This window comes from Gymnogyps californianus, chromosome 4 (genome assembly GCF_018139145.2).
Source record: "Gymnogyps californianus isolate 813 chromosome 4, ASM1813914v2, whole genome shotgun sequence".
NCBI lineage: Eukaryota > Metazoa > Chordata > Aves > Accipitriformes > Cathartidae > Gymnogyps > Gymnogyps californianus.
Window position 1 is genome coordinate 85,167,901 of NC_059474.1, and position 20,488 is coordinate 85,188,388.

General features: G+C 61.1%; 2 protein-coding genes across 2 annotated transcripts; both read left to right on the forward strand.

Moving 5' to 3' along the window:
- Positions 1 to 2,468, forward strand: PRDM8 (PR/SET domain 8). The gene is given in 5 exon segments (XM_050896519.1): positions 1 to 219; positions 532 to 763; positions 1,047 to 1,361; positions 1,364 to 2,091; positions 2,094 to 2,468. Coding segments are annotated over 5 exon segments (1,869 nt in total).
- An 8,212-nt stretch (positions 2,469 to 10,680) lies between these two features.
- FGF5 (fibroblast growth factor 5) lies at positions 10,681 to 20,488 on the forward strand. Its single transcript, XM_050896112.1, has 3 exons — positions 10,681 to 10,721; positions 15,035 to 15,138; positions 19,488 to 20,488. The coding sequence occupies exons 2-3, from the start codon at positions 15,109 to 15,111 to the stop codon at positions 19,830 to 19,832; spliced, it is 375 nt and encodes a 124-aa protein (XP_050752069.1). The 5' UTR covers positions 10,681 to 10,721; positions 15,035 to 15,108; the 3' UTR covers positions 19,833 to 20,488.

Here is a 20,488-nt window from a genome sequence, read left to right on the forward strand (position 1 = left end):
ATGGAGGACGCCGGCGTCCAGAGGGGAATATGGGACGGGGACGCCAAGACGGTCCAGCAGTGCTTGACTGACATTTTCACCAGCGTTTACACCACCTGCGACATTCCGGAAAATGCCATTTTCGGCCCCTGCGTCCTGAGCCACACGTCCCTGTACGACAGCATTGCCTTCATCGCCCTCAAGTCCACCGACAAGCGCACCGTCCCCTACATATTCCGGGTAAGAGCCGCTCATCTGCCGGGCACAGCCGCTCGCCCCGCAGCCCGGGGAGCCGGCCCGCCGCCGCCGCTCGCCCCGACGGCCGGTGCCCGAGCGCATACCCGCCGCGGAGCGCAGCCCCGCCGGGCCCCCCGCTGCTCGCCGCGGCCCCGCCGGGCCGGGCGGCCCGCTCCGCCGCCGGGATGCTTTCCCCCGCCGCCGGCGAGGGCAGAGCCGCTTCCCCCGCCGCTCCCGCCGGCCGCCCGGCCCCATCCCGCCCGTCGCTCGCTCGCTGGCTCCCTCCGTGCGCGTTTATTAAAGGGGGCTTTGCAGGTGGACACCTCGGCGGCCAACGGCTCGTCGGAGGGGCTGATGTGGCTGCGGCTGGTGCAGTCGGCGCGGGAGCGGGAGGAGCAGAACCTGGAGGCCTACATCAAGAGCGGGCAGCTCTTCTACCGCTCCCTGCGCCGCATCGCCAAGGACGAGGAGCTGCTGGTGTGGTACGGCAAGGAGCTCACGGAGCTGCTGCTGCTCAGCCCCGCCCGGGCCCCCGCCCGCAGCAACGGTGGGTGCTCCGCGCGGCCGCCCCGCGCCCCCTCCCCACGGCCCCGGGTGACCAGGGGCCGCCGTGGCCGGGCGGAGGTGGGGGGGAAGGCTGGGCAGGGATCCCCGCCCGGGGTGACGGGTGTGGGGCGGGGGGGGGGGGGGGGAGGCGGCCGGCGTCGGGACCCCCCCCACCCCCTCTCTCTTAATCCCCCGGGGAAGCCCCGTCGCCGGCCGCGGCTGACGGTGCCCCCCCGCCTCCGTGTGTCCCGTCCCGTCCCGCGTGTGCGTGTGCCCGGCCGCAGGCTCGCCGCCCTTCGCCTGCCCGGAGTGCAGCCAGCGCTTCCAGTTCGAGCTGCCCTTCGCCGCCCACCTCCGGTTCCGCTGCCCCAAGAGGCTGCACGGCCCCGACACCGGCCCCGCCGCCGAGGCCCCCAGCGGCAAGGACGGCGCCGGCAAGGAGCAGGAGGCCGGCAAGTACTGCAAGCCCGGCGGGCCGCTCCACCACCCCTTCCCCGGGGCCGACGGCGGCGGCTCCGCCGCCAGCACCAAGCCCTCCACGGACTTCCACAACCTGGCGCGGGAGCTGGAAAACTCCCGCGGCGGCCACGGCGGGTCCCCGGGGCGGCCGGCGGCCCCGAGGGCGGCCCCGAGCCGTCGGCCGGGAAAGCCAAGCGGCGGTACCCCGAGGAGGAGGAGCGGGGGCCCGGGGCGGCGGCGCGGGGCCGCTTCCCGGCGGAGCGGCCGGGGCTGCCCTCGGCGCCCAAGGAGGAGCCGGTGTGCGCCCCGCAGCAGCAGTACCGGGCGGCCGGCTCCTACTGCGGCTTGGAGGAGGGCGGCCGCCTCTTCGCGCCGCCCAGCCCGGAGACGGGGGAGGCCAAGCGCAGCGCCTTCGTGGAGGTGAAGAAGGCGGCCCGCGGCCCCGAGCCCGACGGCGGCGGCCCCGAGGACGGCCAGGAGCGCGGCTCCCCCGCCGCCCCGGGGGCGGGCGGCGGCGAGCCGGGGCTGTGCCCCCGCGGCGGGCCCGGGGGTCCGCTGGCCGCCCGCCTGGAGGGGGGCAGCCCGGCGCGGGGCAGCGCCTTCACCAGCGTGCCGCAGCTCGGCGGCGGCGGCCCCGGCCCCGGCCCCGGCGGCGGGGCGGAGGAGCGGAAGAGCGCCTTCTCGCAGCCCGCCCGCTCCTTCCCCCACGTCCCGCCGCTGGTGCTGGGCCAGAAGCTGGGCGGGCTGGGCGAGCCCTGCCCCGACGGCGCCGCCGCCCCCGCCCGCCTCTACGCCGCCGAGGCGCTGGCCGTCAAGCTGCCGGGCGGCGGGGAGGCGGCGGGGGGCGGCGGCGGCGGCGGGGGCGGCGGGGGCGGCGGCGGGGGGGGCTGCCGAAGCAGAGCCCCTTCCTCTACGCCACCGCCTTCTGGCCCAAGAGCTCGGCGGCGGCGGCGGTGGCGGCGGCGGCGGCGGGGCCGCTGCAGCTGCAGCTGCCGTCGGCGCTGACGCTGCTGCCGCCGTCGTTCACCTCGCTGTGCCTGCCGGCCCAGAACTGGTGCGCCAAGTGCAACGCCTCGTTCCGCATGACCTCGGACCTGGTGTACCACATGCGCTCCCACCACAAGAAGGAGTACGCGCTGGAGCCCCTCGTCAAGCGGCGCCGCGAGGAGAAGCTCAAGTGCCCCATCTGCAACGAGTCCTTCCGCGAGCGCCACCACCTCTCCCGCCACATGACCTCGCACAACTAGCGGGGAAACCCACGCGCGCACACCCCCCCACGCACCCCGGGGACACCCCCACACACACCCCCCCACCCCCGCCTCCCCCGCCGGGGAGGGCAGCGGCCGCCCGCCGCTCGCTTTCCTTTCCTTTCGATGCACGCATTTTCACTTTCCGGGGAGGGGCGGGGAGGGCAGTAGGGGAGAAGAAGGAGAAGAAGAAGGAGGAGGAGGAGGAGAAAAAGAAGAAAGAAGAAGGAAAAAAAAAAAAGATAAAAGCACCGGAAAAAAAAAAAAAGAAGAAAAAAAAGCGCAAATTACTTAAAAAATACATTTTTTAAAATGTCATATATTGCAACATATTGATGCATTTGTCATACGTTTCTACTTAAATTATTAAGCACTTATGGTTTAGATGTAATAATAATTATATGTCAGGGTAAATTTTTATTTTAGATATAAAGCTAAAGGCGGGGAGAAGCGCGGCGGGGCCGGCGGGGGCGGCGGGCCGGGGTCCTGCATGCACCGGGCGCCTCCCGCCCGCCCGGCCCCCGCCGCCCGCGTCCCTTTTCCTACAGAGTGTCACTTGGTGCCCGTGAAATGGAGTCTCGATAGTTCCGTGTTACCTTTCCTTTTCGGTTTGGGGTTTGGTTTTTTTTTTTTCCCCCTCCCCCCTCTCGAAAAGATTTATTAAACTTTATAGTTTATCTGGGTATGTTGGATGCTTTGACAATAAATGACTTTATTTTCTTCAAAGCACCTGGACGTTAATCGATGCCGGGGGGGCCGGGGGGGGGGGCGGTGGGGAGTGGGGCGGCCCCACGGCTGCGGGGCGGGAGCGGTGCCCCCGGCCGGGCCGGGCTGCGGGGGCCGGAGCGGGGAAGGGGAGAGACCCCGCCGCGTCTCCTCTCTGCTCCCCTTCCCTTCTCTCCTTCCTTCCTTCGGCCACTCTTAAATCCGTCCGTCCTTCTGTCTGTTCATCCTTGCTTTCACCCCGCATTGCATTCACCCTTTATTTCTCTCTCTTTCATCCCATCCTTCCCTTCATTTCGTCTTCCTTTCGCGGTTTTGGTTTTGTTTAATTTCTTTATTTTTGCCCCTTTTTTCTTTTCTTTCTGTCTTTCTGTCTTCTCTTTCTGTCTTTTCCCGTCTTTCCTCTTTCCTCTCTCTATTTCTCCTTCTCCTCCTTCTCCTTCCCAGCCCCTCTCAGGCCTCCCCTTTACTCCACGCCACCCACCCACCTCACCCCTGCCAGGAGCCTTTATTGCCCCCCACCCTTACCAGGGCTGTGCGTGGTCCCCGGCTTGCAGGGTGGGGGGAGCCCGGGCCCTGACTGTGGGCAGAGCCCCCGGGGGTTGCACAGGGCCCAGAGTAGCCCCCAGCTCGGGGTGTCCTGGGGCAGGGAGTGTTGGGGGGGCCGGGGGTGAGTCCCCCCCTGCCCTGGTGCATTATTGGGGTGATGGGCCACAGCCAGGGACACACGGAGGGCTTAGGAAAGGGGGATCCTTCCCGGGCACGGGGGGACAGCCTGGTCCTACGGGCACCAGCTGCAGCGGGTGCGTTTCGTGTCAGACCTGCGTATTTTGGGGTGCAAGGGAGAGGACTAGCTGACGCAGCAGCTCGGTGATCTGTTGACAACCCATTTCTGCGCACAGGCTGGCGTAGCTCTGGCGAGGGCCGGGTGTCACAGGGACGCGGCTGCGTGTGGCTCGGCGGGTCGCCGGCAGGGAAAATATCCCGAAGGAGGAGGTGTGCAAGGCAGGAGCCCAACTCAGAGCTCGGGAGTCCCACGGCCTTGTGCAAACGGGGCTGCCGGGTGTTTTAAGAGTTTGCCACGAAGCACCCGGCCCTGCTGCAGAGCTTTTAACGGCTCCGGGGCACGGCGGCTGGAGCTTCAGGTAGGACACGCTTAAAAACTCTGCGTCCTTCGAGCCTTCTTGTCTCTTCCTGGGAAGCGCTGGGGCTGATAACCAGCACGGGCGCTCCCCTACGTCGGAAGAGCACAAGTGGGGCCCCGCTACGAGACTGGCGTCAGACTCCGGAGGTTTTCCCCCTCCTCGCATACGTTTTCCGTTCGGATGGCTCTCCCCCCGCGCTCGCAGGCTGTGCGGGAAGGGCTTCCCCCCCCCGGCTTCCCCCTGGTGCCGTTCGCTCCATCGGCGCGCTTGCCCTTGGAAGCCAACATTTGCCTGGCCCCCGGGGCTGTGCGAATACCCCCCTCTCCCCCCCGACCACGCGAGGTGCTAAACCGGCACCCTCGGACTGCCGTGCGTTGCAGCCACGAACACGCGTGGCTCCCCCTGCCTGCAACTCCGTGCGGGGGCGAGGCTCGGATTACTCCCCAGGAGTCTTCCTCACAGGCAGTAAGCACCCCTGCGGCCGCCCGCTCTAGGGAGGGCGTGCGGGGGCTCCTCGCGTGGCCGTGCCGGGGTACGGGGGGGGGCACTTGGCCCGTGGCCGGGCAGGGGACGCGGGTCGGGCCCCCGCGGGGTGCGGGGATGCCGCGGGCGGGCGGGCATCGCCATCTAGCGGGGCCGCCGCCGGGCCGAGCGCGGCGTGGGGAGCGGGGGGGCTGCGGGGCTGCCTCGCCGGGCTTGTCCTCGGGGGTGCGCGGTGCTCCGGGCTCCTCTCTCGGGGCAGCTCGGCTTCTCCAGCAGCTCCCCGGACCGCTTTCGGGGCTCAGCGCCTCGCCGGCGCCCGGGGGAAGGCTGGTAAAGGAGGTACCAGTGATGCTCTCCCTGGCTTCGTGCGCTCGCTCCGGTTCTCGGGTCCTGCTGCTGCTGGAGAGCTGCTGCTTCGCCTCCTCTGGCCCCTGGGCTGTGCCCACGGGTGGGCATTGCAGGAGCTGGCTCACAGCTGCGGGCTCTCAGGCGCCTCGGCGCATACAGCATCTCTCAAATTAAGCCCAAATAGTTTACGGCCTCTCACAGCCAAGCGGCTGCATGTGCTTCTGCAGCAGGCTGGGGCCCTGTCCGGCCTTGGCAGCACCCTGTAGCACCCTGTTCTTCCACCCTTTCATTTCGACCCTGTCTGCAGGCACAGTGCTAAGCCCCGGGGCTTTGCCCGTGGGGTCTGTCTGGGCTAAGGGGCACCTGCCTGCACAGTCAGCCCCTTAAAAATACTGTCACACAATGCACATACGGTGCGGCAGGCACCCTGCGCCGTTCCTGGTGCACAAAGCTCGCACTGTTCCTCTACATAAGTACCGAAAATGTACAGGACTTGTGGGCAGGAAATTTAATCAGAGACGTTAGACTTTATTTTGGCAAGATTTGATATCAGGATCAGCAGGGACAAATGAAACCCAAGTGATGCTATGTGCACAACCAGGACATCACATAATGAGGGCAGGCAGCGCCCGCGGTCCTGTATGGTTGGGTATCGTACGAAGGAGAGCGACGAGCGTTTCCCTTGGACCGCTGGGGCTCAGGACTTGGCCACAGCAGGTCCTTCCCTCCGCAGAGCCGCACTGGCTTTCCTCGGGGTCACAGTGAGTGCCATTGCCCAAACACTGCTCTTTTGTCTATTAACAGCACTGCTGCATGCGAAATAGGAAGGAAGGGAATCTCCCCCCCCCCCCCTTTTTTTTTTAACAAGTCTTTCCCTGTCTGTGGGCTGATGCTGTGCCACATGTCTGCGCCGGGCAGAGGCTGGCCAGGCTGCGGCACCAGCCGGACCGGCCGGCTTCCCCTGGCGCGGGATCCTCTCCCAGCACCGCAGCCCAGAAAAGGCAGCGCGGAGGCACGGCTCGGGCATTTCTTCGGGAGAGAGCTGCCCCTGTGAGCCCGCGCCGGAGCGTACAGCTGCGTCTGCCTCCGAAAGCCGCCCCGCAAGGTGCGTCTTCGACGTGCTGCAGAGGAGCGGAGCGCCTTGCGAGTGAGGAAGGGCAGCCTTCAGCCTCGGCCTGCCGCAGCCCCAGCGCTGCCAGGGGAGCCCCTTGCCGGCTCCCTGCAGTGCTCGAGGTAAGGCTGCTCTGTCTGTGGACGGGCCACGCTGCAAATAATAATAATTCCAACAAATGCTGATATTGATGCTGTTACTGGGGTGCGGCGGGCAGGCTTGCACTCGCAGTAGTTACTACTTGAAAGCAGATCTGAATTGCGTTTGTTCTAATATGCGTCAGTGATACGCATGGGCAAAACTGTGGTTTGGGGGGTTTTTTTTGTTTGTTTTTAACACAACGAGCAGCAGTCAGGCAGCCACGGGCAGCAGACTCACAGCTCGCGGATCCCCCGGCTGAAGCCAAGAGCAGCTGCCTGCCCTGGGGCCTGATCCTGCCCCCACAGAAGCCAGTGGGAGCTTTGCCTCTGGCTCCACGCGGCGGCAGGTTCAGGTGTGGATTAGCACCCGTGCGGTCGGACACGGGCAGGTGACCTCTCTGGCTGCACAGACGCAGGCTGAACGGAGCTGCTTTCACCCAGATTTTTTCCTTTAGGTCTGGACAGGGCTGTCCGAGCGAGGCTGTCGCGGGGGTCAGCCCCCTCCCAGCTCCCCAGAGCATCCCCCCGGCTCACGGCGAGCCCTTGGTGCGGTGCCTGCACGCTGCATCGCAGCCTGCAGAGGTTGCCCAGAAATCTCTCTGCTGGGTTTTCTGCTAAGCACGAAGATGCAAAGCAGCGTGCTGGCGTGACGGAGGGACGAACGTCTGCTGCCCAGGCGGTGACACCATTTGCAGCGGTTGCTCCCGAGTAGGCTGGGCTCCTCCTTGCAAGGAGCGTACCGCTAGTTAACCTGTAATTGGGCAAGCTGTTAAAATTGCAAAAGCAGCTATTAAGATTTCATTGTAATACCCCGATCTTAAAAATGAGTTATTTGGCTGTGGATATCTGAGAAAAGACTGAAATAGTTTACTTGTTCTGAAAACAACATGAGCTACGCAGTATTTGTTCTGTACTTTGGAGCCAAAACCAGACCCTGCTGCTAAGGTCTTATTTGGAGGGGGGAAAAGATCTTACCCAGTACAGAAGGTATTGATGGTGGGTTTAAAACAAATACACACGTGGGGGAAGTTTCTGTCAAATATGGTGCTGTTCCGCAAAAGGCTGGAAAATACCTGGCTTGCTTTGGAGTTTTTTGAGAGAGAGGTTCTTTTTCACTCGTTAATATTTCTTTACCTATCTCCCATTGCAACAGCTCGGCATTGTGCCCATCAAGGTTTAAGCGTTAACAGGTTGCTTTCTCTGCCCTGTCCCACAGGTAGGAAGAGGGCACAGCTGTCCGGGAGCGTGGCACTGCCTGTCTCCACTCCCTTGCCTCAGCACAGCCTTCGTCCGTGGCGATGGCTTTAGAGCTTTGCTTACCCCGGGGACGTGCTGCAGCCCTGGGCATGGACAGCCTGCAGGGTCCCGAGAGGCCTTGCCGTGCGAAAGAGACGCTGAGTGTATGTGAACGTGCACAGGCGAGCAAATACATCCGTGCTACGGGCGCAGCTTCCCCTTTGGTACCAGCTGCCTGTCAGAAATCCCTCTGCATTGCTCTGGGGAGGGTGGTAGGTTTGCCTTCTTTTAAGGGGGTCTCCACTGGTGTCAGGGGTGATTGCACACGCCTGGGGATGCACCAGCGTGTCCTGTGTTGATGGTAAGACTGGGTAAGTGCGGGAGAGTTGCTCCAAGTGGTGTGCGAAGGCTGTGGCACACCTGGGACCAGCCTGTGCCCACCGCCTATTGCATTCCGTGTAAAGTCCATCTTCCAGCCACACCATTTAGACTGTATTTTGTCCGAACAGCCCAAACCGATCCATGAGGGCAGCGGCTGTTTGTCGCTGTCCTGCAAGCCTGCTGCCAGCCCCTGCCCACAGAAACCCCGCGGGGTGGCAGCAGGGGAAGCTGTGCTCAGGCTCCCCTTACATGAAGCATCCTGGGGCCGTGGCGCAGCCTTGCCCTTTCCTAGAGCCGCCTGCAGCCGTGGCCTCTCGGGAGCAGCAGCGTGCCAGGCTGGTGTTTTCCCAGTGGCGAGGCTGGTGAGGTGGCTTCCGCGCGACCCCGGTGGCTTTTGTGCCCGTGGGGGAAGGGGTGCATGTCACCTGGCAGCACCTGGGTTCCCCACGGCACCTGGGTTATCATCTTAATTAAATTAAGCCGGTTTAATGCCTGTAAATAACATATGCTGCTTTCAGCTCTGCGCAGAGCTGCTCCGGTGGCTGAGGCTCGCACCTTCCCCCAGGAGCAGGGACACCTCCCGGAGGGACGTGTGGGGCTGTCCTTGCAGCGCAACCTGGGGGGGTGCAGCCACCCCCCCACACCCCCGTCCTGCTGCAGGTGAGTCTCCTTCGGGCCACACACCCTTATTGCAGAGGCTTTTTTGCAGGCTCCTGGGGTGGCACGGGCTGCATTTCCTCAGGGAGCGGCTGGCCCCAGGGCACACCGTGCCTGCGTGAGCACAGGGACACAGTATCGCCCCGCAGTCCCCCGTGAGGGTGAATCCAGCATGCTGTTACTCTGCTAATGCCGCGAAATAAACCTTCTCGTGAGTGAAAAAACAAGTGATGTTGAAAGCCTGGCGTGCTTTGCCCACGAGGCCGGCTGGTAGGGCGCTGCTGTGGCCTGGCACGGCTGGGCTTGGGGCTGTCATACCCATACACGCACATCCCGTGGGAACCAGGGGTGGTTCCTATAAACACGGGGCTGCCTCAGGTACGGCCAGGGCTACAGCTTCACACACAAGCTCGCTGAACGGAGCTTCGCGGGCTTGTTTTATGTCTTGTCACATTTTGCCTTGCGTATTTTTAAGGGGCAATTAACACAGTGCCGGGCTGGCGTTTGGAGGCGGGGAACGTTCCTGCCGTGGCAGAGCACGGCCCCATGTTACGCAGCAGGTCAAGCAGAGGCTCAGAAGAGCCCGTCTCCTCTTCAAACAAGAAATTCTACACTTGAAACCCAACTTATCCTCTCCGTTTGCTAAAAGTTTTCTCTGTAATCAAGCCTTGAATAATTTAGGTAACATAACATCAGCATTAGGCTTCAGAAGCTGCTGGTGTGTGTGTAAGGGCTGCTGCTGCCCAAGGCAATTACACTGGATTATTCCAGGAAATAGACTATTATATCTACTTACTTATTTATTTAGATTTAAGCCTCAACTTTTTTTCTTTTTTTTTTTTTTTTACCGAGTTACACTACATAGGCACTTGGACTATTTGAAATTAAAGTGAATGCCTTGTGTTAATGAATAGATTCAAATGAAAACACCCAGTTCATGCCCAAAGGACTGCTTGGGAGTTTTCTTTGTCAGGGTTTCATCGTGAAGGTGCAAACGTGCCGCGTGCCGTAAGGACAATATCGTGCCGAATGCACGTGGCCAGCGGGCCCGCTGGGCTACGGCCCTGATGGGGGCACGGCAGTCCCCAGGGGAGGGCGATGGCATCCCGCAGATGGGCAGGAGCCCTCGGCTCGGGCGGGACCCCACCTCTCAGGCAGGGTATCCACGTCCCATCCCACAGCAGGGACAGGCAGAGAGTGCAGTGGCTGACAGCCGAAAGGGCTTGGCTGTCTCAGGGTGCCCCCCAGAAAGGGTTGTGTACGTGCAGCGCAGTGGGGTTGACACCCACGGCAGGTCTAGAGGACCAGCCAGGGCAAGCCCACCAGGCCGGTGTCACCTTCTTGGTGGCCTTTCCTACAGCCTCGCCTCATGGGAATTTGGGTTTTGGGGGATTTCTTCATTGGGGGGGAGCGAAATCGGTCCAGAAGCGTGTGTGAGCAGAGAGTGCCTGACAGGCAGGACGGCACAGGGAAAGCTGGTGAAAACTATGGAGATGGACACTAGGGTCAAAACTGGGGAAGCTGGGCTTGCTGGTGAAGCTCCGGGCATGGCAGCTTTGGGGGGGCATCTCCCCCCGGCGCCTGTGCGTGCCTCCTTCCCGCTCCCAGGTGGCTGCTGTGCCGTCACTCCTATGATGAAGACTTTAAATGTTTTTACATTCACCTTAACTTACAGTGGCAGAAATGGTTTACGGTCTTCTCGACCTGGACAGCGAACAGAGATTTCCCCAGGGCCGATCCTTTGGCAGCTGCAGCCTTTAAAGCAAGATGCTAACGGGCAAATCCTCCTCAAGTGAGGTGGCTGTGCCTCAGCTGTGCTGATACGTGAGGTCCAGTGCAAACACCATGGGAGAGGTTCATAACCCCCTTAGGTCCTGGTCTTGCTCGTGGATCTCGATTTAGAGTCAGCATGTGCGTGTAATTAAATAAACAAGATGAGGAGGGTAACTGGAAGTCATAGATTTTACCAGGCCAACCACTACAGCTGGAAGAAGTAAACAAGCTTTTGAGTGCCCTGACCCTCCTTCAGGTATGTGTATCTATATATAGGGCTGTCTATATATACACATTTATATATAAACATGTGTGTGCCTATATCTGTGTGTGTGTATATATATATGTGCTGATAAATAGTTTGCAATTGCAGTAATGTTGTTGTGAGATGGTTTCTGTTCACACCAGATCGTGCCAGGTGTCAGTCAGGCTGGATACGGCCCCTTAAGCGCCTGTCCCTCCCTGCGCCCCCAACCTTCAGCTTCCTCTGCAGGCGAAGGTCACCCTCCGGCGTGCCACGCGCTCTGCCTCCTTCCTGCCAAACCCGATCCCTGGGCTCACAGCCTGGCCGAGGCCGCCGGCCGGAGCCGAGCCCGGTGACGGCTGCAGAGCGTTTTCTGGGTAGGGCTTAAGGGGGGGAACACAGATCCGCAGGAGCAGTAGGGGCACGTAGGCGCAGAGTTTGGGCTGCGTGCTGGGCAGGGCGAGTTGGGCCGATGTTGGCTTTTGTAGGGGCGAGGTTTTCCCGGCGGCTTCCAGAGACGCGCAGCGAGCCTCGAGCAGCCCCAGGGGCCGAAAAAAGGAGAACGTGCTTGGTGCTGTGCCGGGGTGATGGATGGGCTGTCCCCGCAGGGTCTCCTCCCGCGCCGCGGTGCTGCGTGGCAGTTGTCTTTGTGGTTGGGAAGAAATAGGGCTGGCGGGGCAGCGGGCACGTGTCGGGGTTACCGTGCCGGCAGCAGGAGGCCGCGGGGCCGCCGTCCCCCCTGCCTGGGAACCGCGTGGGATATTGCACGCAGACAAGGGCCAGCGCTTCCCCGCACGCCTCGAGATGCTGTCAGGGGATTTATGGGGGTGGCAGTCCTGGGGGACCCCCCCCACCCTGCGCTGACCCCCAAGGGCCGCTCTCTGGGGCCGAGCACGGCACGGCAGGAGGGAAAGCGGCTTTCCCGCTCGGGGTGCTGCCTCCAGCCCCAAACCCGCTCCCATGCCCCCTGCCCGGGGCTGAGGCTGGGCTGGCGGCGCAGCTGCCGGCTGTCATCCCCCCGCGCCCCCCGGGCCTGGGGGGCTGCAACCCAATCCCTTTCCCCGTCCCAAGGGTTCCGCCGAGCCCCGTACGCCCGGCCGACGGCGTGAAGCCGCTGACAAGGTATTTCTCGGCGGTAACCCGAGGCGCAGCCCCAGCGCCTCTGTCCCGGCGGGGCGGACAAGTTAATTCCCCAGATTTATGCGCCCCCCGAGCCCCAGCATCTGCTGCGGGGGGCGGAGGGCGGGGCGGGGCGGGGGGTGCTCGGCGCTGCCGGGGCCGGGCACAGGTGCGGGGCCGCCGCCCGCTTATAAATACCCCGGTGCCGAAGAGGGGCGGCCCGGTTTTCCCCCCCCCCCCCCTCAAACCGCCGGGGTTCCGCGGCGGAGCGGGATGCGGCGCGGCGCCCTCCCTCCCGCCGGCAGCATGAGCCCGTCCTTCCTCTTTCTCCTCCTCCTCCTCGCCCTGCCCGCCCGCGCCAGGCGGGAGCAGGTGCCCGGCGGGGCGCAGCCGGGGCTGGCGGGCCGCAACGCCCCCGCGCCTTCCTCCTCCTTCTCCTCTTCTTCCTCCTCCTCCTCGGCGGCGGGGCCGAGCCGCTTCCCGCGGAGCCGCCCGGGGCGGCGGCGGGGCCGGCTGTACTGCCGGGTGGGCATCGGCTTCCATCTCCAGCTGCACCCCGACGGCCGGGTGGACGGCGCCCACGACGCCAGCCCGCTCAGTGAGTGCCCGGGGGAGAGTGGTCGGGGGGGTTGGGGGGGGTGTTTGGCCGTGCCCCGGCCCGGGGGGCTGTGGGGCACTCCTCCCGGTACGGCCCCGGGGCTGCGGCATCCCCATCCCTGGGGGTGTCTCCTCTGGGGTGACGGAGCCCCTTGCTCCCTGCTGCCTTCACCTGGCGTGAGCTGCAGCCCAGGCGGCCTCGGGAAAGGTGAATTTGGGGTACTGCCTGGCCCGGGAGGCTGGGGCCTGGGGGGTGCTGGGGGTGCTGTGTCCGGGGGGCTCGGGTGGGACGCCGCCCCGAGGAGCGGAGCGAGCTCTGTCCTGCTCATTTTGGGAAGTGCCGCTCCACGGGGTTCGCCTGCCTTGAGGAAGCGAGTCCGTGGGGACCGACGTGAAGGCGCGAGGTTTGTGCTCCCACCATGGCACCTTGCCGGGGTACCGGGAGGGGAGGATGCTGCACCGGGCTCTCCCTCGCACCCCTTCTCCATCCTTTCCCCATGTAACTTTTCCATCTTTCCCTCTGCATTCTCATTCTTCCAGCACAGCGAGAGGATATAATTAGTTTAAAAATAGGACTGAGGCTGACGTTCCCCTGAGAGAAAGCTGTGCTAACTCATGGCTCATTCTTCGGGTCGGAGTTGCCGTGATATCCTGTTAGAGGGAATGAAATGGCAGGCGGGGATGAAAAATCACTTGAAGAGCCTGAGGGCTCGGGCCTGAGGTGACCCTGGCAGCACGTGTGGCTTCAGCTGTCGGGCGTGCTCACGGAGCAATGGCCACATCTGGCTTGGATCGAATAATTCGGGCCCCGGTCTATGCCGTGGCCCCGCGAAGGAGGGCGGCCTGCGGGCAGGGATGCTGGGCGGCCAGAAACCCTGCTTGGGGTTTCGAGGAGCGCTGTGGGTGCATGGCCGGGAGGGGGTTAGGGGCTGCAGAGGGGATGAATGGGAAAACGGGCCATCCACGCCGGGGCTGTTTTGGGAGATCTGAGTTTGGAGGGGCTGCCTGCGCCGTGCCCCGCCACCCGGACCTTGTCTCGCAGCGGCACGGCAGAGGAGCTTTCCCCTGTGAGACGTGCGCAGTCTTTGATGCCACAGCTGTCTCGCAGGGACTTGGATTATGCTAAGTTCCTTCCCCTTCAGTCTGAGATTTTTCTCCCCGGAAAGGCGACAGCGGCACCAGCTCTGCACTTCGGAGCGGAGCTGGCCCCAGCCGGGGGCACGTGCTGGGGGCAGAGGGGCCGTGCTGGGGTGTTGCCCCAGAGGAGCCGTCCCCCGTGGGGAAGAAGTCAGCTTTTGGCAGGGAAACCCCAGCTTTGTGGGCCTGACCCAGGGCACCCCAATAACTGGGAGTATGTCTCCCAGCCAGCATGGGCAACCCCCCCCCCCCCTCCCCCCGCCAAAGGCCGGCAGGTTTTGGGGTGCCCTCGAGAACAGGGAGCATGCTGGAGAGGGTACATGCCTTGTTGCAGTGGGGCTGCAGAACCCTATGCCCCTTGGCAGCCGCTGCCGCTGGGGTACGTGAGGTGAGGAGGAGCGGCTCACCAGCCCCCCAAAGTGCCCCCCAGGCCCTTGGGGCCAGGACCCGGGCGCCTGCAGGAGCTGCGCTTCCTCCTTAAAATAAACATGGGAAGTGGTGATCCGATCCCTGGCCTCGGGGATTTAACGGTGGCTTCATGTTTGCTCTTGGCACGTCAATCCGCACGGCCCTTTGCTGGGGCCGGGTGAGATGCTCTCGCTGGCTCCTTCCTCTGGGGCCACCAAACCCCCCCCCGGGGCCACCCCAGGGCTGCAGCCGGGGCTAGGAATGCTTTTCTCCCAGGGTGGGAAGGGCACGCTGGGGATGCGGTGCTTACCCCAGCCTCCCCCCGGCTGGTGGGGGTATCGGAGGGATGTCCGACCCATGCTGCCACCCTTCCTCTGCCCGGGGGGACACGGCGCTGCGTGGGGAAGCGAAACGTGTCGGTGCTGTTGCCGAACGACGCTCGGAGGCTGAAACTCTTGTGTAAGAGGAGTTACAGGTCACGCATGCCCCGCCGGGGGCCAGAGCCCAGTCCTGCTCAGAAAACACCCGTTTGAGGAGAAAACGGCTTGTTTTCTCGTGGCTGGGCTGCGTAGCGCCCCGCTCCCCGAGTCCTGCTGCCAGGAGGGGCCTAAGAAACCGTTATTGGTGCTTCTAGCCCCAAATCGTGTGTGAGACACCTTCACTTCCAGAGTCCGGCGTGTACGGGAGGAGGACGGGCAAGGCTGATCTCAGCAGGCTGGCTGTAGGCACAAGGGGCTTTTGCCACCCTTGAGAGGGATTTCCGCAGGGGTGAGCTTGGTCTTTTGCAGCCGAGTCAGAAATTGTCCTCTAAAATGCAGCTTCAAAAACAAAACAAAACAACCCCGAAAAACCAAACCACCCGCCCCGTAGCCATCCCAGAGCCGACGCAGGTCCCTCTGCGTGGAGCCAGGCAGCCGAGGAGCAGGGTCCTGTGGAGAGGAAATGCAAACAGCTGAGACTGACTTTTTTTTTTTTAAATTATTGTTATTTTTAATTTTTTTCTTTTCTTTGTCACATCGATGTGAAGAGAACTGTGATTTATTTTGGGATTTCTGTCATCCTAGGTATTTTGGAAATATTTGCTGTGTCTCAGGGGATTGTAGGAATACGAGGAGTTTTCAGCAACAAATTTTTAGCGATGTCAAAAAAAGGAAAACTCCATGCAAGTGTAAGTAAACCCCCCGCTTATCAGTATGTATTGTTTATTAAAGGCCTTGTGACACCTTCATGTGCACGCGGCAGCGATGCTCCCGGGCAGGGCCCCTGCGTGCCGAGCCCCGTCGGCTGCCGGGAGGGCTCCGCGCTGGGTGGCATCGGCACCGCACAGACAGATAGGGGACAGGTGGAGCCGAAAACCCCGAAGCCCACATCCCTGCTTACCGCTTTTAACCAAGAAAAGTGCCCCCCCCCCTTTTTTTTTTTTTTGCAGTTGGGTATTTGCATCAAAAGGACTTGTTCTTCGAGCGTTGCCGGTTTATTTTTAGCAACTTCTGCAGCAGATCGCGCAGACGGTTTGAGCCAAATGTCTCCCGGGGAGCGGCGCGCGTGGCACCGGGAGCCCGCCCGTGCGGGGAAGGGGCTGCGGCCCCGGAGTTTTAGCGGGGTTGGCCCACGGGGGAGAGATGTCCCCCGGTGAAAGCGTGCAGCTGCATGCAGGGATTCGGGCAGGTGAGGTCCAGCCCGTGGGGGAGCGTTGCAGCTAGAGCGGAAAAATCCCAGTAACTCTTGTTTCTGCAGGCTGTTTTCCCGAAGGTTGGGGTTTACTGCAGGTCCAATTGTGCTTTTTCCAGGCTTTTTGCATTGAACGAATCCTGTAAGTTGATTTCACTTTTTTTTTTTCTCAAACTTTAAGATGCTGCTTCCTAATTTTTTCCTGTTAGTTCTAGAGATCATTCGAACAAATGAAAGTAATGACTGTGCTTACATGCAAGTCGTCATCTTTTAAAGGCGTGTATAAATGTAACACCCACAGAAGGGCATTTTTACGGCAGCCTCTTGGACGACCTGTCACCTCAGTTTGTCCCCAGGGAGCCTGTTCGGGGCTGATAGCCTGGAGGAGGGAAAAGCCAATTGCCTGCCCCGCGGTTATGAGCCGAACCCCACGGTCGCGAAGTGGATGTTGCTGATGTGCTTACGCTGCCCGAGCCTGCAGACTGCCTTCGAGTGAGATTTATGAACTCGCCTCTGTCTCCCTTGAGTCTTATTGGAGTGTTGCTCCTGAAACCTAATGATGCTTAAAGAGCGAGCACATGGTCGCTTATTTTAGGAAACATAGTAGGAGCGGGAACGGCATCTCGGGGAAAGAGGGAATGGCTGCGCGGAGGAAGACACGAGGGAAGGAGACAGGGCGGGAAACGGGCAGAGCAGGAGGAGGGCAGTGGAAAGGTAAAGGATGGAGAGGACAGGGAAGCAGGTGGAGCATGATCCCCGGACCCTCCGGAGCCTCCCCTCCCTCGCGGCGTACAATGGGCTCCTTATTTGAGCTGAAGCCTTGATTTATGCCCTGGTGCAGGCAGAAATTAAATCAAACCTCGTCGGTGTATGGTTAATTGTCAGCACACAAAGGGCAGTGCCAGAGAGGGACCTCAATTAGGTGGGTCAGAGCGGGGGGTGAGGACACACGATGCCTCGCTCGGATGAAAGCCGCGAATTTGTAGAAACTTGACCCAAATGTCTAAAGATTGCTGGGCTAAATAACGCCGATAATGCAAACCCGGCATCTGTTGTTCTTTCCTGCCTTGGCAGGATAAAGTTATTTCATGGCCTAATGAGTTTTGAGCAGTACAAAGCGCGTCCTGCGCCCGTCACTCAGGGCAGCGCTTTGATATGGGAGTCACGCTGGTGACTCTGTGCTGAACCACAGATAAAAGTCATTCCTGCAGGGATTCGGGCTCCTTCGAAACCGGCTCTCAGGGCCCAGCTTTATCCCAGCTCGGTGCTTTACAGCAGCCCTCCTTCTTTTTTTTTTTTTTTTTTTTTTTTTTTTTTTTGGTCGATGGCAACTTAATTAAATTACCAAGCGGTTCGTTTTTAGAGGCACCAGCTTCAGAAAATGACAGTAATCCTGGCAATTATCAGTTGCGTGCACAGATGGCTTTTTCCTCATTGATAAATCCTCGGTCCCCTGCTTGTACGTTGTTAGCACGGAACGGGCAGGAGGGGGTTCGGTGTCGGTCTCGGCAGGGGCCGGCACAAACCCCAGAGGAGAGATTTGCCCACGGGGGGCTTGGGTAATTCCCCTTTCTCAGGAGCTGTTCTGAGTGAACCGAACGCCGCGCTCCTCATGGGGGCAAATCCCCGTTGAACCGGATTTTGAAATTCAACTGACCTCAGGATTGCTCGTCTTGACTGTCTCTGGAGCTGCCGCGGAGCAAATCCGACGGCCGGCCAGCGCGCCGTGGCTGCGCCGCCTGCCCTGTGCTGGGAAAAAGGCCTTTTCTCCGGCTGAAACGGTGTGGCTACTGAGCCGAGAGGCTGGGACGTGGGGAAGCCTGTCAGAGTGATGGCGAAGCAGCAGCTGACTGAAGCAGTGCTTCCCAGGGTAGTTGGCTGTCTGGGGGTGAGGGCTTCCCTCCGCGCACGCTGGCTGCGGGGTCTCCTCCTTCCCCGTGCTGCTGGTGGGAGCAGCCCACGGCATCCCTCCGTGTCCAGGGCTGGGGGGACCCCCCCCAATCCCAAATCCCACTTCAGAGGAGATGCTACTCTGACTCTTGGGCAGCTGTTCCCTCAAAACCACTTTAAGCAGCAACTTTTGGGTGCCACCTTTTACTGCCACCTCCTTTTGTGGGGTGGCATTGCCCCAAAAACACTGGGCCAGAGTGAAAATGCCAGTTCGGCTTGCCCACGAGCAAAGCAGCGGTGAGCTTAGCTGTCTGCACAGGGATACGTATGAGCAGGGGCACGAGCATCTTCTCCCAGTCACAGCAGCGCTGGCAAAGCCCGCTGGAGCCGATTTCAGCATCGGATCTTTGGCCGTGGCCAGCCTCGATGCCTGGGGCAGGGCAGCCAACTTCACCTCCCGCACCGAAAAAAGCCTGCTCTTGCCATTTGCCCAGATCCCACTGGGAAACGCAGGGCCTGTTTCAGGACCTTTTGCCCCGAGCACCCTTTCAGGCGTGCACTGGTGCGTCGGTCAATCCTAAAACCTCCCTGTGCAGAGGCTGATGCGGGGGGCATCTCGCCCGAACACCGCTGCGCGTGTTGGGGCTTCAGAGAGCAATGAGGGGTCAGCAAAGCCTTGCCTCGGGACGGTGAATACTCTTGCGTGGGTGATGTGGCATCAAGGATGTATAAAAGACAGGGCAAGCCCAAGTGAGTCAACCAGGTGATGTTTCTTTCAAGCAAAGAGCAAAAGGAGACTTAATTCAAAGTGCTAAGAGATTTAAAAAAAAAAGAAGCATGGCAGGCTGGGGACTCTGTCGCTTGTATTGCAGGACTCAACTTCTCTGGTGAAATGAGGAGCTAACAAATGATCCCAGCCAGCTGGGCCTTCTGCATGGTTGTAAAGCGCGGCTTGGGGGTTTTGCCTTGTTCTCCGTTGCTGGGGGTTTGGGAGCTGGGACAGCTCAGCATCCCTCTCACGTCAGTAGTTTTGAAGCGCTGCTTTGCCATCGGGCTGCGGTGCCCCAGGCGTGGCTGGAGAAGCTGTCAGGGTACCAGGTACCGTGCCCACGGCCGGATGAAAGCATGGCGAAGGATTTCCGAGAGGCTGCAGGAGGCTGCAGCCAGGTGTCCCGGGGCCGTGGGTACATAGCTGGGGCATTACGGCTCTGTTCTTGTATTTCTGCATGCCCTTTTTTTGGTTTTTTTTCCTCCTCCCCCTTGACAACAGGCCGAATGCTGCCCGTAACAGCTCCTTGTTGTCCTCTCCGGCAGTGGGAAGCCTTTCCCCCTGGCTGTCTGGGAGCCAGTGCGGCCGCCCTGTTTATAAGAGGCGATGCTCTTGGGCTGCAAGTAATTTGTTCAGGTTATCAAGGGACAAAACGCCCCAAGACGAAGAAGAAGGAGAAAAAAAAAAAAAAAAAATCCAACACAAGCAAAGCCATGTTCAGTGAAGCAATGAAAATGTGCATGCAAATTGCCTTTCCAGATTATTAAGCGATGATTCAGTGCCCAAGCGAGGGGTGCGAGGGTGGGAATGGAGACGGACCGGGGGCTCAACCCCAGGGTCCTCGGCGGGGATGCAGCAGGGTGGGTACGGAGCCCCGTCCTCCCTCCTGTCAGTGGGAAGGGCAGGAGGAGAGCTGGGGCAGGAGGGAAGGGAGCTGCTGGGGCAGGCCAAGCCTGTTTTTCCCAAGAAAGTCCAAAATTGGGTGGCAAGGAGCTACTGAAAGTCTCTGTGGTGGGGGTTTTTCAAATCGCTGGGTGCCCGGCAGCCTCGGAGTGGGTTCCTCGGGTGCCCCGCATTGCTGCTCGGACCAGGTTTGGGGAAGACTTAAAAACCCAGCAAGCGTCGCGGGGCAGGGGACGGGTAAAACCAGCCCTTGGCTAACGGTGCCCCCGGCTCTGTCCCCGCAGGCCCGGTTCACGGCGGACTGCCAGTTTCGGGAGCGCTTCCAGGAGAACAGCTACAACACCTACGCCTCGGCCGTCCACCGCAGCCCGCGCTCGGGCCGGCAGTGGTACGTGGCCCTCAACAAGCGGGGCAAAGCCAAGCGGGGCTGCAGCCCCCGCGCCCGGCCCCAGCACGTCTCCACGCACTTCCTCCCCCGCTTTCGGCAGCCCCAGCCCCCCGAGCTCGCCTTCACCGTCACCCTCCCCGAAAAGAAGCCCCTGCCGCCGCCGAAACCGAAGGTCGCCCCGTCCTCGCCTCGGAAAAACCCCAGCCCCGTCAAGTACCGGCTGAAGTTTCGCTTCGGGTAGCGCGCCATGGCGGGGATGTTGGTGCGGGAGAGACCGGGCGCCCGGGTGGCTTTTTGGGGGTGACCCCGTGGGAGACCTGCGTCCCGCCAGGCTCCGGGTAGCTGTGTTGGGCTCGGGGTCTTCTCTTCACCTCGCAAACTGGATGGCATCCTCGGAGGCGTGTGCTGGGACGGCATAACTTGGACTTTCTGAAGAGTATTCCTGTGGTGAACAGAAAACACTTGATGGACCTCGGGTTAATTTTCTGTTGCTGAAAGAAGCAGAAAGGTACCTCTATGGCGAACATATTTTCTTACCTTATTTTCACTAGTGACTCTTTTGACAATCATTTTCATACAAGAGATATGTTCAGAGCCAACCTATTAAGTGCTTTTTTTTTCTTTGTTGTTTTTTGGCATCTCCTTTTTGCTGCACTTTTTTCCTCCGACCATACCTCAGACACCGTATATCCAGGTCTGCCCCTTCCCCTTCTCTTACAAACCATCTCCTCCATTCCACAACAGAACAACAAGCCCAAGCCCAACAAATCCATTCACCTTATCTGTGGTGCAAAGGGGTCTTAAAGCTCTTTGTTGGCAATAATAATTTTTTTTTTTCCTTTTTTTTTTTGGTTTTAAGGGTTGCAGGCTTGGGGAGGGCGGCTGTTTGCAGCCCAG